This window comes from Peromyscus leucopus, chromosome 6 (assembly GCF_004664715.2).
Source record: "Peromyscus leucopus breed LL Stock chromosome 6, UCI_PerLeu_2.1, whole genome shotgun sequence".
Lineage (NCBI taxonomy): Eukaryota > Metazoa > Chordata > Mammalia > Rodentia > Cricetidae > Peromyscus > Peromyscus leucopus.
This window is the reverse complement of record NC_051068.1, coordinates 9,599,389-9,617,835: the sequence shown is the minus strand read 5'-3', so window position 1 is coordinate 9,617,835 and position 18,447 is coordinate 9,599,389. Positions and strand designations below refer to the sequence as shown.

At 43.6% G+C, this 18,447-nt stretch overlaps 1 protein-coding gene across 2 annotated transcripts in view; it reads left to right on the top strand.

Moving 5' to 3' along the window:
• The window catches only part of Prkci (protein kinase C iota), a 64,273-nt gene that overhangs the window by 24,383 nt on the left and 21,443 nt on the right, over nucleotides 1–18,447 (top strand). Inside the window, exons 1-6 of one of the 2 annotated variants that reach the window (XM_037206511.1) lie at nucleotides 2,374–2,659; nucleotides 3,395–3,516; nucleotides 11,888–11,977; nucleotides 13,151–13,201; nucleotides 16,013–16,098; nucleotides 17,756–17,896. In XM_037206511.1, coding sequence (XP_037062406.1) covers nucleotides 3,402–3,516; nucleotides 11,888–11,977; nucleotides 13,151–13,201; nucleotides 16,013–16,098; nucleotides 17,756–17,896 — 483 coding nt within the window. In that variant the 5' untranslated portion in view covers nucleotides 2,374–2,659; nucleotides 3,395–3,401. Of the gene's footprint in view, nucleotides 1–2,373; nucleotides 2,660–3,394; nucleotides 3,517–11,887; nucleotides 11,978–13,150; nucleotides 13,202–16,012; nucleotides 16,099–17,755; nucleotides 17,897–18,447 lie in introns of those variants that run through there. The other variant, XM_028872604.2, reaches the window with a different exon arrangement.

Sequence of the window (18,447 nt, the reverse complement as noted above, 5' to 3'; positions counted from 1 at the left end):
GGCACAGGAATCCCATGAAAACCCCAAACCAGAAGCCATAATATATACACAAAGGACCCGTAATTAAAAAACAGTGCCCTGGCTTCAAACCTCCAGAGTGCCATTGAGTTCGTTTTGTGTTAACCGTCTATGGTTGGATGTGGGACCTACCCTTAAGTGTGGTTTCCCCAGGGAGACTCCCCTGGAGAAGACTCATTTTTCATCTGCAGGTGGCTATCACCTCGCTTCCGGGTTATGGATGGGGCATGTGTCCACTTCTCTCAGCCCATCTGGTGCAGACCATGCAGGTCCTGTGCATGCTGCCGCAGTCTCTGAGTTCATATGTGCGCCAGCCCCGTCGCGTCTAGAAGGCTTTGCTTTCTTGGTGCCTTCCATCCTCTGGCTCCTCCACTCTTTGGCATCCCTTTCCTCGTTCCCTGTGCTCTGAGGGAGGGATTTGATGGAGACATCCCGTTTAGAGCTGAGTGTTCCAAGGTCTCTCTGCCTAATGTCTGGCTGTGTGGGTCCCTATTTGTTCCCATCTGCTGCAGGAGGAAGCTTCTCTGATGGCTGAGCAAGGCACAGATCTAGGAGGAGTTGAGGGGAAGGGAGAATATGATCAAAATATATGAAATAAAATTAAACTTTTTATTCTTCTCTTGTACATTACACTCTAACTTCAGTTTCCTCCCTCCACTCCTCCCAGTCCTTCCCCCAGATCCACTCCACCTCTGTTTCCCTTAAAAAAAAGAGCAGGCCTCCCAAGGAGATCCACCAAACATGGCCTAATAAGCCTGGGCACAAACCCTCATATCAAGGCTGGACATGGTAACCCAGTAGGAGGAAAGGGGTCCCAAGCCAGGCAAAACCGTCAAAGACACCCCTCCTCCCTCCCGTGTTGGAGGTCCCCCAAGCACACCAAGCTACACAGCCGTAAGGTATGTGCAGAGGACCTAGGTCAAGCCCGCACAGGGCTCGTGTTTGTCTCTTCAGAGTCCCTGAGCCTCTGTGAGCCCTGCCTGTTGATTCTGTGGACCATGTTCTCCTGGTGTCCTCTGTAGGAAAAAGTTTCAGTAGAAATAACGCCCTGTGTCTTAGGATTGAAGACAAAGGAGTTCAGAATACTAGGTAGAGTGCCAAGAAGCATATTGTTATGAAACGTCTTGGCAGGGGACAGGCAGAGCGTGTGAAATACTTAGACTGTCAGGTCCTGAGGGCCATTCAGTTTCTGTGTCTGCCTGGGTCTCTGCTTACTGCTGTATGTAGCTCCTTAACACTGTAGCTGTCACTTCTTTTGGCAGATAACACGTGGCTGCTGTGTTAATTAAAAAAGAGCCTCTGCGTTCTGTGTTCAGCTACCCATATCTATTCACATAGATGTTTATTGATTCACATAGGTGTTTATTGTCATTTCCTTTTATTTTTTGTGTGAGTGAACGTTCTTGGAAAGAACAGTACCTTCCACCAAATCTTCTACAAGCCTGTTCACCCGATGAGAACTTCTGTGACTGGAGAGGTTGTGATTGTTGCAGGTCCAGAACCTAAGAATAATTTATCTTGGGCTGTTTTAGCTCCCTAAATAGCCATTCCTTGCCCATCTCTGTGTCTGACTTAACATCCTTGAGTCTCATGGGTGAAACGTTTTGGAATGTATTAACTGAATTGATGTTCATCATCCAGAAAGCTAAGAACAGCATCAGCTAGCATCCAGACCGATAGCAGAGATGGTCCTCTTTGCTGTAAGCCACCTCTCTGCTCCACCGGTGTGTTTGAAAAGTGCATTTGGCCGGCGGTGGTGGCACACGCCTTTAATCCCAGCACTCGGGAGGCAGAGCCAGGCGGATCTCTGTGAGTTCAAGGCCAGCCTGGACTACCAAGTGAATTCCAGGAAAGGCGCAAAGCTACACAGAGAAACCCTGTCTCGAAAAACCAAAAAAAAAAAAAAAAAAAGAAAAGAAAAGTGCATTTGATTGAAAATTTCCTTTGTTCTGTTGCTATGAGAACTTCATGAAAATGTTGTTTGGGGTAGCTCGAATCTGTGTCCCCTGGACGTGCACTCATATTTGGCTCCAGAATAATCTCTCTCTCCCTATTCTGAGGTCAGAGCTGTTTTGACAGTTAAGTGTTCATCCTGTCCTGCGATCTGCATTGCCCTCTGGGAGTATAGTGAAGAAATGTCTCTGCGTTCCCTTCCCCAAGTTTGATTGTATTCCACTTGGGACAGAGGGTAGAGTGAAAGCACATGCTTACTTGCCCGTTAGAGAAGTAGCGCGGGAGGTGGCCCGGGACAGCTCCTGTGGGTCTGTGGGCCCTGGTGCCCTAGTTTTCTGTCCACTTACTATGGTAAAATATCCAGATGGAGCAAGCTAGAGGGAAAGAGTTGTTTGAGCTTACTGCTTCAGGTTACAGTCTGTCCCACCTCCTTTCTTCACCTCGTTCAGCCGTGAAATCCCTCACAGCCTGTCCACGGATCAGCCTGGCTAGACTGGTCCTCATGCCACTCCCTTCCCAGGTGACTCTAGCCAGTGTCTGATCACCCACCTGCCTAGGGACGTTGACTTGACCGCATGAGAGACGCACTTGGATTTACAGCAGGAAGGACGTGGACTGTGTTCATTTTATAAAAACCTTCAAACTGGTCCCCCACCGAGTGCTGTGTGAAAGCTGCTGCTGTGTAGAGGTGAGAGCTCTGAAGACCTCTCCAGGGCTGCCTAGAGGGAGCACCAGGCCTCTGCTAGAAAACACTTAACAAGTGTCAAGTTACAGGGAATAGCTGCTTACTGGATTTATTTAAATTGTTCATCTAGTGCTAATACAATTAATATATATTATTTACTATTTTATATTAACACTTTCATTAATAAAAATATATTCCAGTGATTGGGGAGGAAGGTTACCTATACTAAAGGAAGTTGCTTTAAAGCTATTTTTAGAAAACATGTTCTTTGGGGAAAAGCTGAAGATGAGGTAAGAGATGTAGAAATCATGTGATACAAAGAATGATTGACAGATTTATGGTGGGTTATTTTGTAAGTCAAGGCTAAGGAAGCCAGGGTAACAGAAGGACAAGCTGAGGGATGAATGGTAGACTTTCTGGGGTAGGAAAGTCTGGGGGTGGAGTTTGAAGCAGATTCTAGATGGATCCAAGGCGCATGCTTTAGAGAGTGGCTGTGGAGTTGGAAGGCCTTCCGGAAGTGCTGGAGCAGTGAGGGTGGTTCTCTCCGTGACAGCAGCGCACTGAGGCAGGTTTTGCATAACTCCAGTGCTTTTCAGGTTGTAACTTTATTTCATTAACGTTTTAATGTTTCATGTACACACAGAATAACTAGTCTGTCACCAGGTAGTCAGTCACATGTAGATCAGTATGGCTTTACACATAAAACTTTTAAAGCATAAAACTCTTTTTCTTTTGCAGAGACATTATGATAACACACTTTGAGCCTTCCATCTCCTTTGAGGGACTTTGCAGTGAGGTTCGAGATATGTGTTCTTTTGACAATGAACAGCCCTTCACCATGAAATGGATAGATGAGGAAGGTGAGTGACTGGGAGAAGGGATGCTGCCTGGGTGAGCATTTGCTTTAAGAGAAATAAGAGCCCTAAGAAATTCAAGTGGGAAAGATAAAGCTGAAATGGAATGCCATGTTTGAGTCCTTAGATTAAGAGGAAAGATTTAAATGAAAGTACACAATCTTTGTCTTTCCCTCTTCAAAATGAAGTAAGGCAAATGTTTCATTAGTGTGTCGTGTTTTTTTAATATAAATGTTTATATTTTAATATAATAGCTTACCTGTTATTAACTGAATATACCTTAAAGAAAATGTTGTAGAAGCAGTCATAGTGATTGTGATCATTTTACTTCAGGGTGATGTTAGTGACTTGTACTCACAAAGCCTTGTGAACTGTCTTGAGGATGGACATTGCCTGTTCTCAAACTCAGAGGCTCATCACAGTTGGGCATGTGTGTTAGTCAGAGTGCTCTTAAGGACCAGGGCTGATAGAATGATAGAATGGGCGGCTTCCTCAGTTTGAAGACATTGAATTAAGGCTTCTCACCATCTACTGCCTACAAGTGTACCTGGTGCCTAAGGAGACCAGAAGAGGGTATCAGATCCCCTGGAGGAACTGGTTACAGAAGGTTGTGGTCTGTCGTGTGGGTGCTGGGAACTAAACTTCTGCAAGAACCACAAGTGCTTCTAACTGCTGAGCTGCTTCTCCAGCCCCTAATGGGCTTTTTTTAAAAAATAAGGCAGGTTTTGTTATGTGGCTCTGGCTGACAGGAAACTTTCAGTGACCCCCTTCTTTGGTCTCCTAATGTGAGCTATCAGGCCTCAGTAGCAAAATATTTTAGGTGGCTAGTAATTTTGTAACCATCATTGCCACGTACTCTTGCATGGGGCAGGGAATGACAGATAGGATTTTATTTTACTTTATTTTTAGTTCTCTGCATAGCTTTTAAATTTTTTATTTTTAACTGACAGTATATATGATTATGAGTTGCAGTGTTATGTTTTTTCTTTGTGTCTGTGTGTGAGTGTGTGTTTAATGTGTGTACGTGTTTTGCTTACATGTATCTCTATGCACCATGTGCATACAGTGTCTGAAGAGGCCAGAAGAGGGTGTTGGGTCCTATGGAACTGGAGTTACAGACAGCTGTTAGCCATGTGGTTACTGGGAACCCAGGTCCTCTAAGAATGGGACTGTTGCTGTGACAGACAAGACCTATTCTTTGAAGAATTTTAGAAGACTTTGGGGTTTTGGACTAGAAAAGTTACATTTGAATTAACAAGAGCTATTGAGGTCCAGCCCCAGGGTCCATGGAAGAACTCTACAACCAGCTGAGAATCTAATCTTAAGAATACTGAAAGAAAGCGGGCGGCACTTGGGAGGCAGAGCCAGGCGGATCTATGTGAGTTCGAGGCCAGCCTGGTCTACAAAGCGAATTCCAGGAAAGATGCAAAGCTACACAGAGAAACCCTGTCTCGAAAAACCAAAAAAAGAAAGAAAGAAAAAAAAAAAAGAAAGAAAGAAAAAAAAGAAAGAAAGAAAGAAAAGAATATGCACACATGGAGCTCTTTCAGTCCATTCACTTTATTCTTGTAAATCAGTTCTACAAGTGTCACCGGGTACCAGTTATATACACTTACAGGCAATGCAATGTGAGGCTTCAAGTTTTCAGGGTCATAGAGAGAGGTGATAAGATTCACACATAGAGCAGTACTTGTCAGCTTTCATTTACAACCCAAAGCAGGAGTGACAATGGAAGTTCTCTGGTGGGGTCAGCTGAGGGCTAAAGTCAATTAGGGGATCTAAAGAGGAGTTTATGTGCTCAGACTATTCTCAGAAGTGACTAGGTAAAAGGTGAGGAGTCTGTATGTCAGTATAAGGCACGAGTAAAGTAAAACTGTCTTTTTCCTTTGTCACTGCCGGTTCAGCGATCTCAGCAGCGCTGTTTTCCAGCAGGACCGGAAGTATTTTCAGTTACTAGGCAACCTGGGTAACAGCATGTAGCATTTGGTTTGCAAAAGCACTTTCACTCTGAGTCAGTTGCTAAAGGGAACCCTTAGATTTAGTGATAACACCTAGGCTGTGGGATAAGAGAGGAGGGTTTAAGCTTAATTTGCACAAGAAACAAAGCTTGGCACCTATCATCTGCCTGGCCTTGGTGGTTGTCTCTTTGGGTCAGTCTTGTATAATATCATCGGGACCAGCCTTAATATTATACATCCCAGGGGCTCAAGAGAGAGGAATGCGAACAGTGGTCAGGACTATTTTTGGGAAATAGAATCTCAGCACACCGAGCTCTATCGTCCACTTGCTTTAATTCCTCTGGGATAACATTCCTGTTTACCCAGCTTCAGTTCTGTTCTCGTGCCTACCTCCTTTCTTGCCTGATTTCTCTCTATATTTATCCACTGCTCCCCCTAAGTTCTATCTTAATTCTCTTGTCTTGATTCTGCCTTAAATCTAGGTCCTTCTCATCTCGTTCTTACCCAGCTAGTACTTCCCCATCTGACTCTTCCTCATTTTCCATCTCATCCACACGTTCTCTGTGGTCAAAATCCTCCTTATTCCTCTCCATTCTTCATCTCTAAATTCTCCACATTCCTTCCCAAGTCTCTCAGCAGTTTAGTTATAAACCCAAGCAATAGCAATCCCCTGGTTGAGCAAGGTCACCAGGATTGAATTCTACGGGGTCATAAAGGTAGGTAAGAATTTTCCTCAGGCAATGACCACCAGGCTTCCAGGGTCAAACGGAGGGGTGATAAGAATCACATAGAGGGGCAGTAATTGTTAATTATCATTGGCAACCCAAAGGGAAGTGACTAATGAATTAACTAAAGGCTAAATTCAGGTATTATTTAAGAAGAGGGATCTTATGTACACAACTATAATCTTAAATGTGATTGGTAGAAAATGTTAAGAATCTATAAGTTGCTAGGTCAATGGGAGACAATAAAACTGTCTTCTTTTTTCCTGTGGCTCCTATCTGTCCAAGCCATCTGCCAGTTTTTTTCTGCAGGGTGGGAGAAAGTGTGCTTGGTCACGAGGCAACCTGTGTACAGCTGGTGATAGTTAAAGGGAGATCTGGAACTAGAGGTAAGATTTGGGAAAGGAGGAAGTTAAGCTTAATTGGCATATCCGCTAGGCCTTCTCAAATGAGTAGTCTGGATGCATAAGTCTGTAGCTAGAGTTTTCCTGCCTTGCCCACAGTCAGGACAAATCTCTGTCACCCGCCAGCCCCACAGCTGCTCAGACCCAACCAAGTAAGCACAGAGACTTATATTGCTTACAAACTGTATGGCCGTGGCAAGCTTCTTGTTAACTGTTCTTATAGCTTAAATTAACCATTTCCATAAATCTATACCTTGCCACGTGGCTGGTGGCTTACCGGCGACTTCACATGCTGCTGGTCATGGCAGTGGCTGCAGTGTCTCCGCTCCTCAGCCTTCCACTTCCCAGAATTCTCCTCTCTCCTTGTCCCACCTACTTCCTGCCTGGCCACTGGCCAATCAGTGTTTTATTTATTGACCAATGAGGGCAATTTGCCATACAGACCATCCCACAGCATAAGTCTGTTCTTAGAGAGTACAGAGTTATGGACTTGTCTGGGGATGGACCTGGCTGGATGATAATTACAGGGAGGCTAGAACTGGGGTTCTGGCTGTGCATAGCTGTCAGCGCAGGTTATCTCAATATTCCTTTAGTAGATGGGCAGTGGTGCCCAATAAATGGTGGAAAAGCTACAATAGCACACAAGAAATTGATAGCAGAAAACGACTGATAATCAAAAGCCAATATCACCAAGGCTCCTTGAGCCTCAGCTTGACCTCTGGAAGGCCCTTGGCTTCTTCCAGGTATTAGCTTTGCCATAATCAGCTGAAATCCTTTGTATATTTTTGTGGCTTACAGCAAATCAATGGGAATATTTACCTATATCAGTAACTAGCAGAGGGCCAATCACCATCCCAGTAATTGCAAGCAGTAAATCACTTAAGTTAGGGTCTTGTGTTAATAAGCCCGGGTGAAAGTAAGGATTTAAGGTTAGTGAGGTTAGTTTCTCTTACCTGTTGGAGAGGTGAGTTCAGGGCATGCTAGTGCTCATCTATCAGCAATCTGTCCTTGGATGTTTGAGAAGTATCTCAGATGAAATCTTTTGTCTGGAGATAGCCCTGGCCAGATGTCTGCTAATGAAAACAATTACAGAAAAGCAGACTCTATGCTAGAATAAGAGGAACAAAGGCCTGAGTGTGGGAAGAGGGTCTTTGTGTGACTATTTTCAAACATAGTCAAAGGGATGTCATCCATAGGCCCCAAACTTGTAGGGGAAATCGTGTCTAATAAATGATCAACCACACTGTTAGAAGTTCTTGGGAAAAGAATCAATTGAGAAAGCTGTAATAAAACACATAAGAAATTCACTGCAGGAAACAGCTAATACATTTAAAATCCAGTATCATCAAAACTCCTTGAGTTGTGGCTTCAACCTCTGGTTTAGCCTTGCCAGTGCCAGTTGAATCCCTGCTTCATATTTCTGCAGCTCGAAGCATTGAATGCGCTGTAAGCAGGGTTAAATAGGCCTCCTGGTAGGATCTTGCTGAGAGCAATATGGATTATATAGGACCAGCATTCAGCAGTTAAAATTCCCAAGGATAACATAATCCAGAATCTCTGTTTGATATCCATCTTTACGTGGCTTATTTTTTTATAATACTTTTACTTTCTTTTTAAAGACTTTATTTTTTAAAACTTTCTATTTCTTTATATAACTGTCTATATTCTTTTTCCTCTCTCTTCCAAGTCTACATTTATTTTTATATATATTGTAGACTGTTTAGAGGTTTATTTCATCTGAATCTGTTTCACTGTGAATCTATTGCTTTAAACTGCAATATTACTGGGACTGAAATGGCAGCTTTGGCTGCTGGCTCTGCCCTCCTCAGCTTCGCAACATGGGGGAACTATGTTTAATGCCAGCTCTGGGAACCAGGCTCACTGCCGACCATGTGACACAGTGGGTCTATGTTTCTACCCAGCAGCATGTAGCCCAGAAACGTCTTTTTTTTTTTTTTTTTTTTTTTTTTCCTGTACTAGCAAAAGCTAAATCTGTCATGATGCAGTGCACTGTGAGGCTTGGAGACGCCACTGTGTACTGCTGCAGAAATCCACTGTACTGCACTCAAGCCCACACGCTGCTGTGAACCTGCCATACTGTAAGTCACAGCTTGCCAGAGAGACACAACTAGGAAGCTGTTTTTAGCTCTGTTTTATAATCTTTTTTTTTTTTTTTTTAAGCTTTCTCGGGTTTTAGGTAGAAACTCTTGCCACCATGTGTGGGCGCCATTTGTAGCTAAAAGTTTTCCTGTGGCCCGCCTGGTCCCGCAGCTGCTCAGACCCAAGTAAACACACAGAGGCTTATATTAATTATAATTATTAATTAGCTCAGGCTTACTACTGACTAGCTTTTACACTTAAACTCAGCCCATTTCTGTAAATCTATATGTTGCCACATTTTTTGTGGCTTTACCTGTGTGCCATTACATGCTGCTCCCTGGACGGTGGGCTGGTGTCTCCTGCCTCAGCCTTCCTTTTCCCAGAATTCTCCTTGTCTGCTTATCCTGCCTATACTTCCTGCCTGGCTACTGGCCAGTCAGTATTTTATTAAACCAGCATATAAAAGCATTATCCCACAGCAATGAGTCAAGTTATAACTGTTCCATTAGGTAATAGGACATACCCACACATACCCACATGAATCTCTTCTAGACAAGATCCCATGTACATGAGGTTTGAGAGGCTCTTATGCTTACCTAAGATCCTGATGTCGGGCTGGTAAGATGGCTAAGCAGTTAAGAGTAAATACTGCTTCTGTAGAGGGGGCAGTTTATGACTGCCCGTAACTGCAGCCTCTGTGACAGCTGCACTGCAGATGCACATGCCCAGCCCCACAGACAGAATTTATTAGGAAGTCTTGGGGCTCCATGCATCTGATCTTTGTCCTGAGAGTGTTTCTTATTTTTATGACTTATAGGTAGAAGTGGAAGAGAGGGGCAGCTTTATTTTTAAACCAAGCAAGGCTTGGCAGGGAAATGTCTTTTAGATACTTTTTTACACAAAATTCATTCTTGACATTTCTCTGTATCCATATCTACGTAGGATGTTGAAAGAAGCCATTTTGGGAGATGGCTTAGCAGTTGAGGGCACCTGGCTGCTCTTCTAGAGGACCCCGGTTCAATTCCCAGCATCCACATGGCAGCTCACAACTGTCCATAACTTCAGTTCCAGAGCATCTGACACCCTCACACAGAGACATACATGTAGGCAAAGCACTAAGGTGCATAAAGTAAAAATAATAAATTATTTTTTAAAAAGAAACCATTGGAGGCTTTGAACCTCCTACCTAGTCATTCTGTCTGTTTGCAGCCATGTTCCTTTAGGTCTGTTCTCTGGATTGCCCTCAGGGACAGTGTTGCCACACTCGTGTGTCCACTTTCCAAGTCATTTCCTCTGCTCTCAGGCCTCACCAACAGTCCGTGACTGCCATCTTCTGCCTGTCAGTAGATGGAAAAGGCCATGTAATTCCTCTTCCTTTTGTCCAGTTTCCGGTTTGGTTGTCTGTCTCTGTGTAACACGCACTACCTTCCTTACAGCTCAGTGAGTAGGAATCTTACTTTTCACGGCTCTGTGAGTAATCAGGGCCAACGTTACACATGTCCAGAGAAGATAAAAGGGGAAAGGATGGAGAAGACACTGTTTTCTGTGAGATAGTGTAGAAGGAAATGACTTCATATTCCTCTCCCAGATGGTGAGCTGGGTTCTCCGCAGCATGTGATTGAAGGTTAGACAGATGGAGGGAAGGGGCACTGGAGTAGTAAGGAGGACCCAGTTCGGGCCCCAGCTTGGCTCCAAGTGCCTTGTTCATTGAGGAATGTCAGTGTCCTGTTATGTGCCACCTCTTGACTTGCAGGGTGACTCAGCGCTTTGGCTGGGTAGTCAGGAGAAGTATTTCCTTGTCGTCCGTGTGGGTTACTGAAATTCAGCACTTACATTTAAGAGTAGCTCAAGCTGGTGTCTGCCCTAAGTAGGACATTGTAACATCCTTCTCACCAAAGGCTCAGGGAACATGTCAGAGGAGGGACATCTCAGAATAGGGGTGCAAAGAGCGTAAGCGGTGCGGGATGGGGAGGAGCACTGTGGAATGCCGTCTTTGGGCTATGACATGGCCTTTGTACCCATGAACTCATCGCAGCTATGATTATATACACAAGAGCAAGTCAGCAAGACCAGTCACCATTCCAGCAGGCAGTCTCAGCGGGCTCCTAGCAAAGAGAAGTCATGAAAGGAGAGACGTGTTGGGGTGCCTGGGAAGAACGGAGGGAAGCATGGAGGCTCCTTGGGGGAAGGGGACTTGGAGCGCACATGGTCAGGATGCATTGTTTAGATGTGTGTAATTGTCAAAGAGTAATAGATGTTTTATAGAAAGAAGGAAAGAGAAAGTAGGGGCTGGAGAGATGGCTCGGTCGTCCAGGGCACTGGCTGCTCTTGCAGAGATCACCCACAAGTCCCCGCACCCACAAGGCAGTGGACAGCTGTCTGGAACTCCAGTCCCAGGGGATCTGACGCCTTCTACTGACTGCCGCAGGCACACGGTGGCGCGCTTACATATATGCAAGCAAAACACTTATCAGATGAAGAATCTTAGAAAAATGTCTAAGTGGTTCAAGCGCAACTTAGTCCAGAGTGCTGTAGTGGTTTCCTTCCTGTGACTTAGTTGAGCAAGGTTGTGATGTGAAAGAAATCTATGACAAAGTCACTCTGAGGAGAGAGATTCCAGCCATGGATAGTGAGCAGTGGAGCTGCCTTTACTCCTCTTTTGAGTAAACAGGCCTGATGATGTAGGCCTGTCGTCCCAGAACTTGGGAGACTGAGGCAGGAGAATTGTGTGTTTGAGGCCAGCCTGAGTAATTTACCGAGACCCCATCCCCAAACAGAATAAAACGTGGGTGGGGATGGCTCTATACTTCGGAGTTAGAGTGCTTGCCAGGCCTGGTCCTGGGCTCCATTCACAATACTGGGGACAAGGAGGAGGCAGCAGCCTGGCTCTTAACCATACCCATCCAAGTGAGCTGTGCCAGCCTGAAGGTCGTCAGAGTGGGTTTGCTGGTGCGTGCATGCGTGCGTGCGTGCAGAACCTGGTTAGAAAATGTGTGAAAATTTGGTGTCTGGGCCCCGTGTTTCGTTCTGGACAACTAGAAATGGATGTGATGTCATCTACTTGAGAGAGTGGAATGTCTAAGGAAGTGTCTAAACATCTGTCCCTGTAAATACCCCTCCGTTATTATTTATAGAATGTGCTTACAGTTATCGTACTCAGGGTGAAGGTCGAGCTGTACTTTTGTGTTTTTAGGAGATCCGTGTACAGTGTCTTCTCAGTTGGAATTAGAAGAAGCTTTCCGGCTTTATGAGCTGAACAAGGATTCTGAGCTCTTGATCCATGGTAAGATCCATCGTTGACTCTCCAAAGCTGCAGCATAAACGTGACTAAAGACAGCATGGGTGTCATTATCATGTGTGCCCTCTTCCCTAGGTAGTTGTCCTCCAGTCTCTTGCCTGTGCTAGAGCGGCTAAGATGATTCTGCTTTTATAGTCAGGAGAAATGCATTCTCTGTGTATAGTCTTCCAGGATATTAAAGTGTGACCTCCTCATCTCCCGTTGTTTCATTCCTGCACAGCTTTAGAGTGTGTGTGTGTGTGTGTGTGTGTGTGTGTGTGTGTGTGTGTGTGTGTGGCGCGCGCGCGCGGGGTTGGGGGCGGGGCAAGGACCACCTTTTCCTAGTACAAAATGTTAGAGAAATAATCAGTTATTCAGGCAGGCAGTTAGCAGCTGCCTGTTACCCTACAACTTAGGAGGCAGAGGCAGGAGGATCTTGTGTTCCAGGGCAGTCTGAGCTACATAGTGAGATCACGCCTTTAAAAAAGGGTGAGAGAGTGAGTGAGTGAGTGAGTGAGTGAGTGAGTGAGTGAGTGAGTGAGTGGGAGAGAGAGAGAGCGTAAGTTAATTCAGTTGTAGAGGACTTGCCTAGCAGAGTCCTGGGCTTGGTAAACTAGTTCCTGTTCCAGGTGCTCTTACTCAGTTGTGGCCCTAATTCACCAAAGTACAGTCAGTGAACAAGATGTTCCTCATTATAAACATGCTTTGTTTGGTATGTTTATAAACGTGTAGCCTGGAACATAAGCTAATATTTTGGGAGTTTGGGTACTGTTTCTGATCTTCATTCATTCCTAAATTGAGTACACATCTTTTAAAAACTCTGGTTTTTGTCATTTAGTTCTTTGTTGTAGCTGAGTTCTCTACAACAGGCACTTTAAAAAGTAGTAGTTAGTTTCTTTAAGGACCCGAAGAAGAAAAGATAATTATTCACAGGGACTAGATTAGTAAACCAGGCTTCCAGTATGCTACCCTGTAGACATACTTGTTTCCACAGGAAGTTGCTTTGTATACAGGCTTGGCAAAAGTGAGCGCCTTCAGTAGACTAGTTTGGGCCATGTGACAGAATTCTTTCTGTCTTGGGAATCACAAGTCACTTTGAATTTTGGATCAATTTAAATTCTGTTTAATTTGTATTTTGTGATTATGCTGTTAATTAATTTTTAATGAATTTTGTTTCAGTATTTCCTTGTGTACCAGAACGCCCTGGAATGCCTTGCCCAGGAGAAGACAGTGAGTGTTTTTAGTATTCTGTACATTTGAAAGAGTTACTCAAAATGAAAAGAAACAGAACTTTTTGTTTTGTTTGTTTTCTAGACAAGGTCTCTGGCTATCTTGGAACTCACTGTGTAGCCCAGGCTGGCCTCCACTCATATCCACCTGCCTCTGCCTCCCGAGTGCTGGGATTAAAGGCGTGTGGCACCATGCTTCCCTTAAGAGATAGAACTTTTAATTTGTTTGATTTATTCTGTTTCCTCAGTCTAATTTAGAACATATTAGCAGCTGCCTGAGCTCTGCTTTTGCCAAATGGAATTCATCTAGCTACATCTTACATAATTATCTCTTGTGCATATAAAAGGACAATTAAGTCATATGGCTTCATGTTTTTTAATTTTGGATATTTTCAAATCTGTGGAAATTTTGAAACATCTTTGAAAAAAGATACCTACATATCACTTGCCCAGATTTAACAGTACTTAGCATTTTCTGTTTACCTCTGTACTTGTTTGTGTGTACACATGTGCATGACTTCTGAATCTAATAACCCACTTGTTACACTCATTTGTTTGTATTCTTGTGCTTACTATATAATGTGAGAATGATTGCCTTGACACTTGACTTCTGGATAGCTTTGTAGATGTCACATTCTTAGGAATTGTTATAGAATCTCATTTTCATTTATGGTTTCTGCACGTATCCATGACTTTAGGAGGAAAGAAATAGTGAATGTTTTACTTTGACTTATGTGAAATTTCCAAGTCTAAGCTTCTAGTTTTGTGACTTAATGCCCTTTAGTGAACAGAGAAAACAAAGAGTTGTAAAGTTAGAATGATGTCATGTGTTACTCAGGAAGATGGGGGAGGAGGAATGGCGGAGCAGCAGGCGGTAGTGAGGACGCGCTGGCAGTACCAGAGTTAGCTCCATGCTGCCTGTCTTTGCAGGCTGCTGGGGAGAGGGCCGTCTTCTCTGCCTAGAGCCAGAATGGTGGAAGAATTGACACTGTAGCACACCCTGTGCAGAGCTCCATGCCCGTGAAGATCCATTGTAGGTTATGGCAACACGCTCTCCTGGTAAAATGCGGTTTCTAGGCTTCCCATACACTGCGTGCTCATTTACCTTTTAAAATTAGTGGTGGAGGTCTGACACCACCTTTCCCCAGGAAAGTAAAAATTGAACTAGAGTATAGAGGAAATGGATAGCCATGACTGTGGTCTCTCCAGAGCGTGTGGACACAGGCAGAAGCCCTGTGTTAGGGTCAGGAGGCACGCGGCAGGGCTGCTTCCATTGCAGGGAAAAGCCCTGGCACACTGTGTCCCAGCTCTGCAAGCAGAAAAAAGACTGCTAAGAGCATGGTGGCTGGTACTGTCTACCTTAACTTGAAATAGTGAAGTCAGTGCTCCTTCCGCTTTAAAGTAGTTTAGAAATGTTCCTTACTAGTCAGTACCAATGAGGAATATCACCAGTAGACATCTCAGTGCCTAGTAGACTCCAGAGATTACTACACAGTGCATGTCATAGTAATGGAGAGCCAAAATTACAAATGGATTAGGTTTGATTATTTAGAACGTCTTCCGATGTGTTTTAGGAATAGTGATGGTGCATGCCTTTAATCCCAGCACTCAGGAGGCAGAGGCAGATCTCTGTGAGTTTCCAGGCCAGCCTGATTTAAGGGAATTCCAGGACAACTTGGACTGTTAACACAGAGAACCCTGTTTCAAAAAAAAAAAAAAAAAAAGAAGTGTTTCTAGGAGCTGAAGACATGGCTCAAAGGTTAAGAGCCCTTGTTGCTCTTCAAGAGGATCTGGGTTTGGTTTCCAGCACTCACTCATGTGGTGGCCAACAACCATCTGTAACTCCAGTTCCAGGGGATCCAACTCCCCTGTCACGCCTCCAGAGGACTAGGCACACACATGGTATGCATACATACATGCACACAAAACTAATAAATGTTTAAAAAATTAAAAAGGATAATAGATATATAAAACTTTTGAAGTGCTAGACCTGGGTCTAGCTGTGTGGTAGAATGCTTATGTAACATGTGTGAGATCCTGGGTTCAACATCCAGTATTATACCAAAAACAAACCAAAAAGGATAAGTTTGTTATCGATGGAGTTCTATGAAATATCACTTACAAATAACTTCCATGAAGTAAAATGTACCTTTACAGTGAAGAAGAGATGCACAGTCACTACTTGGAGTGAGCACTGTCATTCTGACATTTGTATGCCTCTTTGATGTAATGCCATAAGGAAAAGTAGCAATATTTTTTTTTTTTTTTTTTTTTTTGAGACAGGGTTTCTCTGTGTAGCTTTGCGCCTTTCCTGGAGCTCACTTGGTAGCCCAGGCTGGCCTCGAACTCACAGAGATCCGCCTGGCTCTGCCTCCCGAGTGCTGGGATTAAAGGCGTGCGCCACCAACGCCCGGCTTAACAATATTTTATTTTTAATTGTGTGTGTTCATATCGGTGCAGATGCCTGAGAAGTAGAGAGCATCTGATCCCATATATATAAACATTTAACAAAAGAGTAAGTGGTAGCTTGTAAAGCAGGTAAAGGATGCAAGTATTTACTTCTTTAGCTTATCTAAGAGCTTCAGTTTTTCTCAGATGTTAGGGGGAAATCTCTTTAAAATAAAGCAGTACTAATTATTCCAATTGGTGCCCCTGGTGTGTGTTTCTAGCTAGTCCTTTAGTGAACCCATGTTAAGGTTTTAGTTTCTAGTGTGTGTAACTATTTTTTCCAGCAATAAATATGCAAAAGTCAGGTGTAGTTAAGTAGCTTTTATTCAGACTTACTCTCTTTAAACTTTGAATCTCTCTTCAGAATCCATTTACCGAAGAGGGGCCCGCCGGTGGAGAAAGCTTTATTGTGCAAATGGCCACACTTTTCAAGCCAAACGGTTCAACAGGGTAACTTATTTTGTTGGATTCTAATGCTCTGAGACGTCTATTTGTATTTGTTTTTTCCTTCCTGTGAGAGAAAGATGGTTTGTTATTAAGTCTTGAGTCTCCTAAGGGAGGCAAACAAGCAGGGAAGGCCTCGGGTCTGCGGCAGTGGCCGTGGCAGCGCCTCCTCCACAAGGACAGCTAGCACTTCTCTCACCGCCAGCCTCCCACTCGCATGATTCCGGTTTTGAAAGGTTCTCCGCGTTAGGTGAATGAGTGCTGTTAGTCCTAAGTTAAACTTCTAATGTTTGCACCTTATTTCCAAATGAGTCTGAAAAACATGGATTTTTAGAGTTAAAGGAAATTATGTTTAAGTGTAATTCAAAGAAGGCAGAGATGACCAGAGTTTATTGTGAAAGCCCTTTAATTCACTATTTAGAAAGCAGTAATAGTAGCCGGGCGGTGGTGGCGCACGCCTTTAATCCCAGCACTCAGGAGGCAGAGGCAGGCGGATCTCTGTGAGTTCGAGGCCAGCCTGGGCTACCAAGTGAGTTCCAGGAAAGGCGCAAAGCTACACAGAGAAACCCTGTCTCGAAAAAAGAAAAAAAAAAAAAAAAAAGAAAGCAGTAATAGTAGCAAACACTTGGCTAGCTTTACTGTGTACGAGGCAGTTTCCTGAGTGCTTTCCCTGTGCTGACGGACTAAATCCTTACAACAGCCTGTGAAGCAGGTACTGGATTTCCATTTTATAGATAAGAGAAATGAAGTTAAGTCTTGTCTTAGCTGTTTCAGCCAGTAAGTACAAAGCTGGAGTTTGCGAGCAGGCAGTTGGTGGATGTTGCCTTTTTCGACACAGGTTCTAACCGTGTTGCTACAGTTGGCCAAGAACCCATGGCAGTCCCTTTTGTCTGCCTGAGTGTGGGAGTGCCTGGTTTAACTTCCTTTGTTAACTGTACTTTTATGGATTTCATTTCTACAATTAACATTATTTCCTGAATTCATCAATAGAAATGAATGCACAAGATCCCCAAACTCTTATTGCCAGTGACCCTGGCATCACCAAGGCTTTGGGCACTGAGTTCTCTAGGAAAGCAGGGTTTGCCCTTTGCATAGTCTGGAAGGCTATGTGGTTTATTAGCCATTTTTCCTGTGTTCATTACTGTGAAATTTTTGTGAAGATATTCATGTCTCTGAAACCTACTGTCTTCTGTTTTTCATTCCCCCACACACACTGATCTTCAGTAGAAGCCTTTGAAGAAAAATCATGTGAGAAAATTTTGTTTTGTTTGATTTTGCCCTGTTTTGCTTTTTTGAGACAGAGTCTCACTATGTAGCCTTTACTGGCCTGGCACTATGTAGACCAGGCTGGCTTTGAACTTACAGATCAGTATGCCTCTGCCTTGTGAATGCTGATGTTGAAGGCATAATGAGCAAGCTGTTGGGAAATAACTATGTTTTTTTTGTTTTTTTTTGGTTTGGTTTTTATTTGTTTGTTTGTCTTTTTGTTTGTATTTTGAGACAGGTTGTGTAGCTCTGGCTGTCCTGGAACTTACTCTGTAGACCAGGCTGGCCTGGAACTCCAGCCATCCACTTGCCTTTGCATCCTGATTGCTGGGATTAAAGGTGTGCCGCACCACCACTGCCCAGCTGTGATAAAAGTTCTTGAACTTCCTCTTTCCAGCGTGCTCACTGTGCCATCTGCACAGACAGAATCTGGGGACTTGGACGACAAGGATACAAGTGCATCAATTGCAAACTTTTGGTTCATAAGAAGTGCCACAAGCTTGTCACAATTGAGTGTGGGCGGCATTCTTTGCCACCGGTAAGGCATCGGGTTTTGTTTGTTATGTATGTGTGTAGCATGCTTCATTTAACAGGGTTAAAGCAGGAAGGTATTATAGAACCACATCGTGGGAAATACAATGTGTAGGAGTTCTTTACATTCCACTTAAGATATGTACACTTTGGAAGTCTTGAAATAGCCAATATCAAATGCCATCCAGGTAGTATTCACGTTTTTAGTTGTCTGATAAAAGTTAGAATTTTTCATTCTGAATCAGGATTCAAAGTGTTCTTGATCGATGTTTCTTCTATACTTTTTAAATTCCTGGTTCCTCCTTCCTCCCACCTGTTTTTCTCCTTAGAATTTTATTGTAGGAGAAACAATTGCTTTTTAGTCATTTAAAGTATTTAATAATTTTATTACTTTGAGTGTGTCTCTTTTTTACATACTTTTAGTAAAGTGATGTCATTGATGTATATCCCTTTCTAAGTACTTTTTCTCACTGAACAATATGATTTGGTCATCTTTTTCATACATGTTTTTATGTATGTGTATGTGTGTATTTGAGCATTTGTTGTATGTGCTCTGTC